This window comes from Gopherus evgoodei, chromosome 4 (assembly GCF_007399415.2).
Source record: "Gopherus evgoodei ecotype Sinaloan lineage chromosome 4, rGopEvg1_v1.p, whole genome shotgun sequence".
Classification (NCBI taxonomy): Eukaryota; Metazoa; Chordata; order Testudines; family Testudinidae; genus Gopherus; species Gopherus evgoodei.
This window is the reverse complement of record NC_044325.1, coordinates 139,850,120-139,865,770: the sequence shown is the minus strand read 5'-3', so window position 1 is coordinate 139,865,770 and position 15,651 is coordinate 139,850,120. Positions and strand designations below refer to the sequence as shown.

General features: G+C 45.6%; 1 protein-coding gene across 6 annotated transcripts in view; it reads right to left on the bottom strand.

Annotated features, from left to right (window-relative positions):
- Positions 1-12,890, bottom strand: part of FOXP4 (forkhead box P4) — a 142,589-nt gene extending 129,699 nt beyond the window's left edge. For 5 of the 6 annotated variants that reach the window (XR_004000242.1, XM_030561421.1, XM_030561423.1 and 2 more), the window contains exon 1: positions 12,488-12,565. Coding sequence is in view for 1 of the 6 variants with exons in the window: in XM_030561422.1 (XP_030417282.1) it covers positions 12,488-12,676 (189 nt within the window). In the remaining 5 variants the exon portion in view is untranslated. Of the gene's footprint in view, positions 1-12,487 lie in introns of all 6 variants that reach the window. The other variant, XM_030561422.1, reaches the window with a different exon arrangement.
- Positions 12,891-15,651: the final 2,761 nt, after the last annotated feature.

Here is a 15,651-nt window from a genome sequence, read left to right as displayed (position 1 = left end):
GAATGCTTAACGTAGCAGGACGTCCCCCTATCCCTGACTCCTTCCCGCACTCAACCCCTGTCCGGAAGGAGAGGGCTGAACAACCTGTCCCCTTACTGATGAGACACACATTCCACGCGGATGGGGATGTTGGGGGGGGAACGGGATGACGCGATGTCAGAGCCCTATTTCTACATCCAAGGAGCTGAACCCCTCAAGTCTCATCCCGCGGCCGCACGGCGACGCTCTACCTTTCCAACAACAGATCCACACACTCGGCAGCGGAAGGGGTCAGTTTCAAGTGACCAAGACCCTGCAGATCATCTATCAAAGCCAGCAGGGGGTCTCCAAGTGGAATTCACTGGCTCGCTCCCCATTACAAACCCATAGCGCTTCCCTCAGTGCCCTATTCAGCAAGGACAGCTCAGATGTCCCAGCTGGAGCCATCTGACATGCTGAACCTGGGGTAAGGTCACAGAGATCGAAACCGTGCTAAAATGCTCTGCAGGTTGGGATCCCAGCTCCCCCAACACTGCCACACCCCCACATCAGCATTTTGACTTGGTAAACTGTATTTGGGCGTCCTGGCAGTTGATAAATATTTGGGTTTGATATTTAAAAAGCCGTCTGGCAGTGTAGCGAGTTTTCTGCTGAAACTCAGTACAGTATCTCTTAGGCAGGTCCAACATGTTCATCATTAATGGGCCAAATTCTCTACATAGGAATGGCCAGACTGGGTCAGATCAAAGGTCCATCTAGCCCAGTATTCTGTCTTCCAGCAGTGGCCAATGCCAGGTGCTCCAGAGGGAATGAACAAAACAGGGAATCATCAAGTGATCCACCCCCTGTCGCCCATTCCCAGCTTCTGGCAAACAGAGGCTAGGGACACCCTCCCTGCCCATCCTGGCTAATAGCCATTGATGGACCTATCCTCTGTGAACTTGCCTAATTCTTTTTTGAACTCTGTTATAGTCTTGGCCTTCACAACATCCTCTGGCAAGGAGTTCCACAGATTGACTGTGCGTTGTGTGAAAAAATACTTCCTTTTGTTTACGACTCTACTGGAGTAAGTGGGCACAGCTCTACTGACATCGATGGAGCCGCCCCAATTTACACCAGCAGGGAATTTGGCCCACAGTATCTAAGTACAGCTGGGGCATTTCACACCTATTTCTATTTACCTTAGGGTTTTCAAAAGACCCTGTCCCCATAGTCTCATGTGTTCTGAATCAGAGTGCCGGGCATGTCCACTTGAGCCGTCTCCTCGCCTAAACAAGAAGCTTCCAAAAACACAACCACAATCAATCCACTCATTTTTAAAGCCGGGGCGGGGAGAGAATCTGAAGGACTATAACCCAAGACAACCGGGGGGTGGAGGAGGAGCTCGAGAGAGGCACAGTGATTCTGAAAAGATGCTGAAATGAAGTCAGAGCAACAGGAAACACAGAATGCTCCTCAAACAAACACCAAGAAGTTACTGATGAATACTGTCTTCCCTTCCTTTGACTCACCCCCCCTCAACACTGAACCCAACTCTCAAAAACCAGAGTTACTAGCATGATAGGAAACAAATGCGCCTTTTGTTTTTTAAACCAGAAGTCGTTTATATTGGAGGTTTTAATTTATTAATGGCGAACATCTGGGCTCCATCGAGAAGCAAAATCTCACATCAAATTTTCTTTGCTTATAAACGAAGCTGGGTCCAAATTGGTGGGGGAGGGGGGGAGGGGAGGAGAAGAGATACCACCTTGGGCCCATTAAAAAAAAAAAAAAACAAAAACAAAAAAAAGACACCACTAGAGATTTTTTGCTTGCGGAAGTAAATAAATAAATAAATGTTTCTCCATTCCGAAGGGAAAGCTATTTTCTGTCAGAGGCCGCGGGAAGGCGAGAAGGGGGGAGAAAGAAAAGTGAGAAAACGCTGGAAATCAAGTTGAGAAAAGGCAAGGAGTGCATCTTAATTTTAAAAGCCTGTGGCTTTCCACCAACCTGAGCCCATCTCACCAAGATAAGTGTTTATCGTGGTGGCATTTGGCGCAGTGTGTTTTAAAAATCCACATTTCCTGCCTTATTAGCCACAAAAGTTTGAGCTTCTCTCTTTTTTTTTTTTTTTTTTTTAAACTGGACTAATTTGTTTTCATTTTATGGATTACTACTTGTTTCAGGGACTTCCTCCCTCCCCCACGACCTTCTTGCCACTTAGAGGGGGATCATCTGGGAGGCTTTATTCTTCCAAATAATAAAAAGAAGTGACTGGTGGGCAGAGATCTCCGCATCATGTCCCCCTCCACCTCCCTGCTCAGTGAATCTCCCCCAGTAAAGAGCAGGGGTGAGAGGGAGAAGAAAGGAAGCCAGGGCACTGTACTCAAATGAGCTACCTGTTGGGTCCCATGGCTGCCAATGCTGCTGCCTTCAGAAAAGTGGGAGCACCAACAATAAATTATTTGTTGCTGGTGGTGGTGTGGGTGAGGGGGGGTAAGCCACCATCTGGCTCCTGCTAGCTTCGAAGCTCAGTTAGGAATAAAAAAAAGAAGAAAAAAGTTCAGGAATCTAGGGAGAGAAATGCCTTCCCCTTCCTTCTGCTGACGTAGAAGAAGCCCGAGACAGGCGTCTCTCCCTGGACTTGGCCTGGACGGCTGCTGGAGGAGTTTTATGGTGGAGGCAGGATTATGTGAGATAACTGGAGAGGAAGGGGGCCTTATCCCAGCAAGCAGGCATCGCAGACCCTAGCTTTGAAACCAAGACACCAGGAGGGAGACGGGGCCCCCGATGAAACAGGAGCCTGACCAAAGGCCGCTGTTGGACTGGGTAGGGCCAGGACCAACGCTTGGGATCTTCCCAGCATGTTTGCTGTGGGTTTTTAAAAACTCCACGCTCCTCTCCTGCCCCTCAGCATCCTTGGGTCTCCTTTCATGCACCACCACCACCCCCCATGCGCTCCTCCAGCCCGTCTCCCTTTCCTCTGCTCCCATCCCCAGAAGCCGGGTCCGGAGGAGGCGAAGGCTCCACTGACACTTGACAAGAAACTGTTCTGCCTGGTATTTCTAGCCACAAGTCAGCCCACCCGCTGGGGAGGCCTGGTGGGCCTCTCGTGCAGGCCGATGCCTATGTTAACTCTTTCAAAGCCCCGGGACAAACACCACCCTGCGCAGGGCAATCAGGTGGGTGGGAGAAAAGCCATGCTAAGGACTGACACCCCTGCAAGGAAAAGGCCCCAGGACCTTTTGCCAGTAGGTAGCAGCAGTTCTGCATTCCACTCGGCCTGCCTCGGCAGGGGCAGGTTCATAGAATAGAGGGCGTACGAGTGGGATTGTCAAGGTCTGTCCAACCAGACTTTGCCATTCCACCACTAGGAGATGGAAAGAGGTCATGTCACTGGGGAGATGTGCTGCTTTCACTGGCCCTGGAAAAACTCTCCAGTAGGAGCCAGTTGAATTTACACAGCTGATGGCTGCTTGTTGCCACCACTTTTAGGTCCCCCAAAGTCAGCATGTCTACCTCTCCAAAGACACGGTCTAGCCACGAAACCATCTGTTTCAGAGCTGGGCATCCCTTTCCGCCAACACTGCTGCATTCCCCGAGCAGGAACGTTCATGGAACCTGAGGAACGTTTGCCGAGAGCCAATGATCAACTTGGAAAAAAAAAAAACAGGAGAGTCCGTGCCAGAAACCCGACCCCATAAACAGCTCTAATCCAATCAGGGAGCAGAGACAATACCGCGTGACTCTCCACGTCCAATTGAAACCCACCGACAGAGCTTGAATTTCAACATATTTGCACACAAGCCACAGGCTAAGAATGGTTTGCGGAAATTCACTGGGTAAATGGATTCTGAATAATGAGTATGTCTGAGCAAAGTCATCCTGCGCTTGCTGATGACTCGCAGGCAGAAAAACTAAATGAGGGCCACGAGATAAAATGCCTAGACAGACAGAATTTGAATACACTCTTTGCTCAGCTCCAAACACGCTTTTACAAGTTTGGCCTAGATTCTTGTGGGGTTCTGAACTCACTCCAGCTGACTGCAACTCTGACTGACCACCACCTGTGTATTATGGTAGCACCCCATGATTCATAGGCATAGTCCCACTCCAGTGTCTTTGTCACAAGGCCACATCTCCTTTTATATTCCTAGAAGGTTCTGCAGCATGAAGTCACAACCCCTCCACCAACCAGCCAGCCAGGACGGGGAGCCAATACAACGTTCCAATCGGGGAGGGCACTCAGAGAATTCTAGCCCTGCATGACTTCCCATCGGTTTTGGAGTCGGACAGGGGCACAGGATTGGAAGGGTGGGCAGGAGAAAGGGGAATGCATTCAATCAGGGTTGGTGCCCTGGATGGCGGGTTGGGTGCGTGCAGTGCTGGAACTGTCTGTATTGATTAACCTCAGTGCAATTAAATCCCACTAGATAAATCTAGTTATTCTGCAAGCGACCTGAGTGGTGTTGAAATTCGTTATTTCAACACTCTCTGCAATAAGGGAGCAGATCATCTTGTCCCAAACTGCCCGTGCCTTGGTGATCCATGCTGCGGACGCTGCTTCGTAACAGTTTTTAAGAACCTGGCCTCTCCCTCTGCCTGTTTGAACGGAGGTGCCGGGGCCTGAACAAAAACACACGCGGAGAATGTGGGGATGGAATTTCCTCACGTATGCTTAAGTTGCTTTGTTCCCCAGGGCATGAGTGAGCCGTAACACATGCAAACAGGTCCTGAACCAGTGCCTGAAACCCAGTACATCCTTCATTCTACGTACTATATACATGGCCACGTTACCCATCCAAACCTCTCTGCCTCACATACGGAATCCATTCCCCGTGCCTCCTACATAACATCCATATACACATGCATTTACTGTGTAAATCCAGCCTGCTCATAGTCATTATTAAAAACCAGGGAGCCAGGGCTAAATATCACTCTAAATTACCCCAGTGTAAGTCTAGAGTAACACAGCTGATTTCTATAGCGCGAGAACAGAATTTGGTCCACTAATGTACTTCCCCTACCTACATAAGTACTAATGTACTTCCCCTACATAATGCACATCAGCCCCTCACATTCTTGTACTCACATAGAAAAGGAGACAATATGGAATTTTCCCTCGCCCTTGGAGCTCCAGCGTTCCTTTCAATCAAACAGGTCAACAGCCTTATCCCTACTATATTGCCTGGCAAAGCAAGCTGAAAGGACTTGCCAAAACTCTCGCATCAGTTTAGGCAGAGTGAGGGGCAGAACCCAAGTCCCAACTCACAGTCCAGCAATTTAATCACCAGAGAATGCCAACCCTCTACCCCGCTGAGGTCACGTGAGTGAGCTTTGCCAGAGAGGCAGAACAAGCAGCTTTCATTTTACCTCCAAAACAGGCCCCCCAATGGCATTTTTCCCCAACTACCTTTAACAAAAACAAAAACAAAAGGCCCTCATATGTTTTCACAGCTGCCTATGTTTTTCAAAGTCCTCTTATTAGACGAAAAAAGTTGCATTATTCCACTCTTCACTATGACAAACACACACAGGATCCATACAACTGGAACCAGAGCTCTCAGCTTCAGCACAAACTGGCAGAGCAGCAAAATTTTCCATCCACTTTGCAAACCCCCTCCTTGAAAATCAATTAAAAAAAAAATTGCTGCTGCTCCTCTGGACCCAACAACTGCAACCTACCAGAAGGGTTTCCGCTGGAGAGCGGAGAGAAAGGATCACAGTCTGCCAACTTGCCAGGGCACGAAACATGGGAGGTACTTGCAGCCGAGGGTAAACACGGATACCAGTTTCCGTTAAGAGAGTGGATAAACTCACAGCCTGGCAAAAGCAGATTTTAGGCACAATTTGAAGAAGTCAGACCCACTGTGCATGCTGCCTAATGAACGTGGGGCTCGACAGTTTCGCTATCTACGTATGAGCACAACTACGTGGTACCTATGTCCCAATGCAATACTTCTAGTGCAATCCTTCAACAACTGCCATCCTATCCCTAGATATATTCTCTCTTCAACCAGGGAAGCAAGGACTTTACAAAACAAAATTGGGGTAGGGGGAGATGAACTGTGCCCTGTATTCCATCTCATTCCAGATCTCAGATGAAGTTACCTTTTCCTCCACCACTTGTATTATCTTCCTCCCCTCTATTGCTGTCTGACTCAGAGCATTGGGGAGGGGGCAGGGAGGAAGAAGTGTGGATTATTAAGAGATGCTGCACCCTATGAAGTTATGCTGGGTCAGTAGCACCAGGAGCTCGATCCCCTGAAGTGGCTTCGTTCAGAAGGGGAAAGGAGATTTAACAAAACCAGACTCACCGCCGTCCCCCCTGCATTTTACATCATCACGTCTTCTTTTCAGTTGATTTTAAAAAGTTGTTTGTATTTATTTATTTAAAAACAACTCTTTGCATTCCCCTACCTCCTTTCCTCTTCCAGAGGGTAAATTTCACTCTAAGAAAAAGATACAGACATCGGATTTTTCCCAACCCGAAAAACAAGCCTCTCCCCAAACCTTTTCTCCCAACTTCTAGAAAAGTTCCATCTCCAGTGAGCAAAGACAGTTACTTATGGTGCACCAAAAGAACCAGCACCCCGGCTGGTAAGCTTGTTCTAAAGAGTGAACGAAATGACCTGATGTAGGGTGGAGGGTAAAAGAAAAAAAAGAAAGAACAGATATAGGAGAAAGTCACCGAAAATAACAATGAATTTTGCAAGACTGCTGTCATCTCAAATATTTTTAAGAGGACTTTGCAAGCACACAGTTCACCCTTGCGTGTTTTTTTAAGTCACCAACACCAGCATTCTCTCTCTTCTGCAGGGCTGTATGCATTTCTCTGCTCTGAGTATATCTACGGAGTCCCACACCCCTCCTCCAGGTACCACTGAACTCCTCTTCCCTTTGAACACACAGCTCTGGAGGTGTGTATTTAACCTCCCACATGGCCAGTTCTCCCAGGGCGTGAGGGAAAGGTGGCATCCTGTTCTGTTTAACAATGCCAGGGTGCCAAATGGAGAGAGATTAAAAATCAAAGAGAACGGGAGTGGAATTTCCAAGTTATCACTTTAAGAAGTGGCAGGTGATAGAGAGGGACTGTTAACATTGGGGTGTAGGGCACTTGGGGTATAGCAAATTAGTGAGGGGGGAAGGACTAAAATACAGGGTCACCCAAAGGGAACAGATCAGAGTAGGGTGACCAGACAGCAAGTGTGAAAAATCAAGACAGGGGGTGGGAGGTAATAGGAGCCTATATAAGAAAAAGACCCCAAAATCGGGACATCTGGTCACCTTAGATAAGAGTCCCTTCTGAACTGAAGGCCAAAGAGCAAGCAGAGGCAGAGGTTGATTCTCCTATCTGACTCCAAATCCCTGAAGCACCAGCACTAGGTACATACATGGCAGTAAGACGCCTTGTTAACACAGGGCAAGAAACCTAGGCTGGCATGAAGCCCTCCCCTAACCCTGCTGCAAAGGGCATGTTCATTAGCTACCCACCCTCTCCAACACACCTGCCAACTAGAAATAGGGGCTGTGGGGCAAGGAGAGAATGACAGAAACATCTTTTAACTCCATGGAAATACAGATAGCAGAGGGTAGGGCTGGGGGGGAATGGTCACTGTTTGAGCTGAAAATAAATAAGAGACTTTTCCTAAACACACAGGACCCAGGCTACGAAATTTCGCTCCCTGCCAGAAAACAAGACTGGAAAAAAAATGAATGTAGAAGAAGTGGGGAAAGCTCCAGACATGCATTATCCCTCCCTGCTATAGGAGGGAGAACTGTCCCTCCTGCTCCACAGCACTCGCCCCCACCTCCCACCTTGTTGCTACAAAGGGAAAATCTTTGCTGTACCTCTTCCCCCCTCTGATTTTCGCCTTGCTCCCCCTCCACCCACCCAGCAAACAAAAAAAAACAAAACAACCCCTCCCCCCCCAAAAGACTCAAAGCCAGCCCCCTAGTGACACACAAACCTTATCAGATTCAAAGCATCCCCTCTCCACCACGAGAAAAGAAAAGCTCTTAGGGTTCTCTGGGCAAGAACTTCACAACCGAGTGCACTTGGATTCCAGCTTGGTTATTAGAAAAGAAAGCAAGAAAGCGCCTGAAGTGGATATTTTAGTGTCACTTGATTTTATAGATCACGTCGATTTTTAAATAAAACTCTGCTCTTTCTTTCAGAAGAGAGAATCTGCATTAGAAATTCACCAGATTCCTCTGGTGTTGCGTTGCAAGATTTTTTTTTTTTTATTGTTCATTTTAATTCCCCATGAAAATCAAGAAGTTGAATAGATTTTATTTTAAAATCCCCTGCTCCAGGTAAATCCACTTCGGAATAATATAATAATAATAATAATAATAATAATAATAATAAATCTACTTGGTCCAAACATTTTTCCTTAGCATCTCACTTTCTTTTCCCCTCCCCAGAAGCAACAAACAACTTCTCTGCTTAGATTCGCTGAGCCACGACATTCCGAATAGTAGATGTATTGTGCATACTCCTTTTTATTGCTTTTGCTGAAGCCATCGGCTTGGGGACCAGCAAAAGGAATTGCTAGCTTCCTTTACAAGTGCACACACAACCGTGCCGGGAGAGATCACACCACTGGGTGCACCTCGCTGTAAACGGAACATTTTCACTTAACACCAACAGCAGAATCTTGGAAAGCACAGAGATGCATCTCATCACCCCTCATCAGGACACTTAACAAAGTAGACAGGTTGGATGGAGTTTGAGTGCATTTCTGATATTCCATGATGATCAGATTATTTTCCCCCCAGCCAAGACTAGTCAAACTTTCTCTTCTGAAATGAAGTCCATATGATAGAAGTGGTTTTGCTTTTAGTATCCTCATTGGTTCAAAGCATAAAACAAATTATCTGCATCAGGTTTTAACCAGAGCATTTCCTCTTCTCCACTTTAGAATCCCACATTCAACACAGAAGCAAAGATAGAAGAGGAAAATGAATTTTTTAATAATAAAAAAAAATAGCAACTCAAGAATATTAGCCCAAACTCTTCAAAATACAGGGAATGTGGGGACTTAGAAAGTCTTCTCTTTCAAGCCCCGCTCCACAAGGAATAAAGAATAAAGACTGGAATCAGAAAAAACTGACTGCTTCGCAGAACTGACAAATGCTCCCCGACTCAGTCAGCACATAAAATTTTTGTTCTTACGTTCACTGTATTTCATCCTGAACTCTCAAAGGTTTTGATTTAGGGGGAAAAAAGGGGGCTACATTTGACAAATAATTTTTGCATCTGCATAAGCAAGTCTGATTTTAAAAACAGACTTTCCTCAAAATAAATCAAAAGGTGAATTTGTTGTCATTAAAATCTGAGATTTACTTATGTTTAGTCAACAATATCAGTATGGCATGAAACACACTCACAAATACACAACTGCCAGGCTAACACTGTCTGTCTAAGACATGTATTGATTTGACACCGAAAGGCCTGTTCTCCAGCATAACACAGTTCTTGTGTAAATTTTTAAACTCACAGGAAGAATTTTCACTCGCTAGAAAAATCCTACTTCTACTTTAGGTTAAAAACACAACCTTTTAATAGAGAAACTAATAACATTTTTACTGTATACCCCACAGCCTTTCCAAAAGCATTGTAAAGTGAGGTCTTAATCTGACGCTAAGTTGGTTCTGACTGTGGTAAATGACAAATGTATGTACATTTTAGTCTCCAAAGCAAAACTCATGTGGGCTGATCAGTTACTTCAAGCCGGCAACAGATCTTGGATAGGAATCTGTGCTGAAATTCCTTTCTAATTCCTTAGCACTATATTAGGAATAGAGAAATCACAGCGTGTTTTCTCTAAATACATGTGATTTTTTTAACATTGCTCTGAGTAACAATGCAAACTAAGTTTAGTTTTTAGATACTCATGAATTATTCCTGTTCTCCCCTATTAACATTTTTATTTGAATTAAAAAAGGAGGGAGAGGGGTAGAAAAAAGAATGATACATTTTTCTTCTTTTTTAAAAAAGCCATTCCAAAACGGAAAGGTTAACTGAAATTACACTCCACTTGTTCTCCTCCATACACACCTTAGAAATGTGCTTGCCAACTCAAAACAGTTTCCTATCCCCCAAAGAAATATTCAGAGTAATCTGCTGCTAACAAACCACTTACTAAACTTTTTTTGGGGGGGTGGGGGAAGGTAGGGGAGGAGATACAGAGGGGCAGACAGAAGCCGGAGACGGGGAAGACAATTTTGAAGGAAGCAAAAAATCATTAATTTTGCCAAGGTTTGCACTGGGAATTTGCTTCAAATGAAGCTGTTCGTTCCATTGGGGATCCGATGAAAGCAACTGATCAGAATTGTCCTCACATCCCTCACCAACTAGCCATCAGTTTTAAAACAAGTTCTGCCTGGGATTTCTGAACTCCCTGAAGAATACTACTTAATAATAAACTCTTTCCAAATGATTGTTATTAGCAATGGTTTACAGTGGTTCTGCTAGACAGTGAACCTGATCAACCCTCATACAAACTACCATGCATTGTATGAAAGTTTAGGGATTCCTCCCCGCCCCAAAAGCCCTCATCACACTTGTAAAACAAAGAAATACAGAAAGGCTCACAAACTATGCCATTAGGGGAAAGATGTGCACAAGCAAACCACAATGTGGAATTTCACTCTAGAGCTGGCGGAGTTAGAATCCTTGCCCTGTACGTTTTAATAATCAATATCATATTTTGGTTTTAGTCTTATTTTTGCCTGTTCTCTATTTATTAGATAAATAAATATTTTAAATACTTTAATTTTAATCTCACACCGATCAGGGTACTCGGGTTGTTTAAGGTTTGTTGGGGCTCAGTTTGCTTCTTCAGGGAATTTGCAGAGATTTTAAAACTTGTTTTGTTTTGATTTGATTCGATTCGATATTTCTAAACGGGGGGAGTTTACTTTGTTGGCACATCGCACAGCCCAGATCAGCAGGTTTTATGCTGAAATTATTTTTTAAACACTCAGCAATAGACAACATTAAAATAAAACGGCCTATGGGGGAAATAAAGAGACAGGTACCAACAAACGAAGACCAAATGCAACATGTCCCCGCAAAGGATACTGATCTACAATAGCTATTGTATTACTTCCCCTAGCAGAAAGATGGCTAATTTAAACACCTATTTCTCAAGGTTACATTTTAAAAAAACAATTAAATTAAGGAAAGTGAACGCAATTTCTTGATTGCTAAAGAGGTACCCCCACTCCCTTGGCAAGAATTAAAAATAACAGAGCAAAGCAGGTTCTGAGACTGAAGAGAAAGAAAAGAAATATTGTCAGCAAAAGTTTCCCTGGAGTCTAGAACCCAACAGGAAAGACACTGCCAGAGAACAGCTTTTCTTGTTGGAAGTTCCTGTTCATCTCCACAGGCCTCCCAGGGAAAGTTGCTTTGGGAGGTTGAGAGAGAGGTGGGCAGAAATACAGCCGTTCCCACATTATGTGCCCCCCATACACACTTTCTACTAAGAGCCCCATAAATGTGAATAACTTTGAATCTGCCCATCCTGTCAATCAGAACAAATGGTGAGATTCACAGCCCCGCAAAGCCTATGCCACACACCCAGGGCTGATTGATAGACACAATCCCCAGGAGCAGTCTCTTCTAACCCCCTGTCAGGCACCCAAAAGAAATAAACACACACAAAATAAGGCAAATTAATACTGTATCTCCACACACACACCCGGCATGCACTGGCTTTCCCAGTTCCCCCACCTCTGGATTTCATTCCCATCTTCCCCAGCATAAACAATTCAACCCCCCCCCCCAAAAAAAATCCTCTGTTCCCCAAATCCCTGGCATTTCACGCCACTTCCATGCAAAGTCTCCGCTGAAAAGTTGCTTCTCCCGGAGCCTTCTCTTTGTCTGAAAGCTCTTCGATGCTGGGACCAAACACTCCAAGCGATCGATACGGCTGCTGGCGGAGGGGGTCTGGGAAACAGACTACAAATCTCTTAACCTCGGCCCTCTTCTTTCCCCCTCCCCAAAGGAAAACTAAGAACAGACCCCTAAAAGTCCTGCGGGTGGCGAAGCCAAACAACGCAAGGCGATTCCTGGGGGTTACTAGTCCAGAGACAGTTCAGATGAGCAGGTTGCCCAGTTCGAAACAACAAAGCGAGGGGAAAATATATATATATATATAAAGTGTTTGCAATTCCCCCTCCCCTTTACAAAAAGGGAACTGGGGCACCCACCAAGCGAGCAGCACTCTCCACCCTCGACCTCTTTTTAAAAAAAAAAACTATAACAACCTGGCCTCTGCAAAGAAGAAAGGAGGAAAGAAAGAAAACAGCTGTTCAGCCTGTTTAGCAACTTTCTGGGGTTAGTGGCTGAAAATACTGAAAGGGGGGAGGGAATCCGAGGCACGGTGTAAACAGGCTGCCTTTGCAAGTGTGCCCGGGGGACCTGGAGACTGAAATTCACCCACATGGAAAGTTCAATCAACGTAAAGCGACACACAAATTAAACACAACAACAACCGCCGCCGCACACAAACCCACCAACCTGTTTGGCTCGACAGCGTCTGGAATCAAGGCTCAACTTCAACCCCCCGCTTGGGGCATGGGTAGCGGCTGCTTCTCCTGGGCCTGATCTCCGCTGAAGGGGGTGGGGGGGGTGAGAAACTTCTCCACTTCCGGGGCGGGGGATCCCCAAAGTTCGCCGTCTCGGGGAGAACCCACTAGACCCGGTCATGCATGAGCGCACTGCCCGGGCTTGCTGCCTGCTCCCCCTTTGCTGGGTGATTCTGGGGGTCTCCCTCTTCTTTCCTCCCCCCACCCCTGCTCCTCTTCCTCCTCTGCTCAGGGTAGGGTGGGGGGGTCAGGGTGCGCCCTCCTCTCTCTCTGTCCCATTCACATGGGGAGAGCGGGCTCTAATCAGTGGGGCTGTGTCTGCACTGGAGATGTGACTTGAGATCTGGGAGGGGAGGGCTGGAAGAGAAAGAGAGAGAGAGAGAGAGTTACTTCCACTTCTACCATAATCCATCTAAAGCAGGTGCAGCTCATTTCCAACGCTACAGTTCCTGGAGGAGGGAAGAGGAAGGCGCCACATGGGGATGAAGAGGTGATGGGGGGGGGCTTTTGAAATTAAAGGAAAGGAAACTGATCTCTTCTTTTTATGTGTGAGGGATCAGGCTGGTTGGATCATGCCGAATAGGGACAGCGTTGGAATAAATTTGAAGGGGTCAGACTACATCGTGGTTTCATTTCTCTCCCTGGCTGGACTATTATTATTATTGTCTTATTAATAATAATTATTTCTCTTGAGGTTGCACCGAGACGGATATCTGCACCATGCTGTGTTAAGCCCTGCACAAACCTGCATGGGAGCACGCAGTTCCTGTCTCCCAGAGATTATCACCAAAATAGGCAAAAGATGAGAGAAAGGAAGAATTATTATCCCCATTTTACAGAGGGGGGAAACTGAGGCACAAAGTGATTGCCCAATGTCCTATAGGAAGTCTATGGCAGAACCAGGAACTGAACCCAGATCTCCTAGATGCATACACATAGCGAGAGTCAGTCCCATTCCCAGAGAGTTTACAATCTAAATGGGCAAGACGGACAAAGACTGAAAGAAAGGATTTATCATCCCCATCTTATAGATAGGGAAAGTAAGGTCCAGAGGCCCAGATCCATAAAGGTATTTAGGCTCCTAACCTCCAATGATTTCAATGGAAGCTAGAGACCTTAATACCCTTTGTGGATCTGGTCCTGTGGTGCCATCTTGGGGGCCCCTAACCTGTAAATTACCTTATTACCCCCCTACCTCAGGAAGAGAGACATTTCCTGGTGCTAAACTTTGTGTCAGCTCCCTGACACTCCAGTCTGTTAGCCAGCCCAACAAAGTCCTCAGGACTCTGCCGGTCCTTTCCTTGACTTGCAGGGAATCCTTGAAGCCCCCAGTTCCCAAACCCCCTGGGAGAGTGTTCCCCTGTAGTACTCAGTCCCTGACACTGGACAGTCACAGCAGTTACCAAGTCTGTTGTCACACCAGTCTGCTGGCCCAGTGGTGGATGCGCACCTCCCTTTAATATAACAGCACTGAGATGGATTTATAATAAAACAAGCATACATTTATCAATAACTAACAGAACTTTAAGTAATAATAAAAACAGAAAATGGTCACAAATAAAACAAAAGTATAATCATGCTTTCTAGCAACTAAAACCGAACTCAACAGGTTCCATACCTGGTCTATGATAATTTTCTTACCTAAACCAACCTTTTAGAATCAGCCACCAACATGGCTGGGGATCCACTGTTCAGGGACACACAGAGGGTTGGCCTTTCCCCCCCCCCCCCAGTGATGGATCACAAAGGGGTTCTCTCCCCTTTTCTGACCCAGTAAACCTTTGAGACGTGTTCCTTTAAAATGTATCCCCAGATCAAGTTTTTCTCCCTTGCTGTTTGTGCTTCAGGAAGTTGATGGCCAGGCTGATAACTTGCTCTTCTGTTGACTTAAAATGCAAACGAATTGTCCTTTGTGCTGGTTTCACAATATTTGATCAACAACTGGTTCCAAGGCAGACAGGTAAAGCAACGTGCCTTTGTCTAGGACAAACTTGTTTATCAACCCAGCCTCCAAAGCATATTTGAGGAATACATTTCCAGCACACGTAGGTACCGCTTTACACACCAGCCAGCCATACATCATGCAGTGATATTAATGATATCAGTTTTCATTTGACACTTCACAGGACACTCTATACCAATAAATATCGTGGCAGCACCCAGTTAGGTGTAGTGAGTTTGTCAGGCTTGATAAGAGTTGCTGTTACATGGCAGCGAACCCTTTGTCAGTGGCCATTAAGGGCCAGAGAGATAAAGGGAGAACTGGTTACTCTATCAAATTATTGCTCCTTGTACCCAAATTCTCTCCTCCCCAAGCCTGCTCTTTATTATCCCTGCAGCCAATCTATTTCCTTACCTTCTGCATTCATCAGCATTATCCCTGAATCTCCTTTATCCCCCAGGCTGGGGAAAGGAAGGAGAGAGAAGAGAATCTCTGGGGACAGGAACAAATATCCAGCCACCAGCTGATCCAGAGGAAAGCCAGGCTGAATGCCCCATTGGCTGTATTCGCAGTGCTGGGGCTCATGGGGTGGTGGGGAGCTCCATGGAGCTAGTAAGAAATATTTCATCAAAACATTTTTTCAATAAAAAATGCCATTTGCATCAAATCATTATTTTTAGAAAAATGTGTCAATTTCTACAACATTTTGTTTTGAAAAAAAACTCACAAGCAAAGCACTTTAATAACGTCCCTTTTCAGAACCAAGTGTGCCGATTTGTTCCATTTGAAACAACTCTCTGCCATGAAATGAATTGGGTTTTTTTGTAATAAGACAGATATCTGAAAACATTTTCAAAGGCCAAAACTAGAATGCACTGGTTTGGTCTCATCTAAAATGAAACCGTTCAATCAACCTGAAACAAATTTTGTCAGAATTTTGTTTCACAGGAAAATTCATTTTTTTGCTGTTTTCAGTCTGGAGTGGAACATTTTTCAAAATTGCACGTTTTCCTGCAAATCAGAAAATCCAGTTGCCACATAGCTGCAGGTGTCAGTTCTGCCCTCCTTCAGGTTCCTGGTAGGGTGTTTGTTTTGTCCCAAACCTCTTCCATTACAATGATTGGGAAAAGGGCACCACCCCAGTTGTAAGAGCT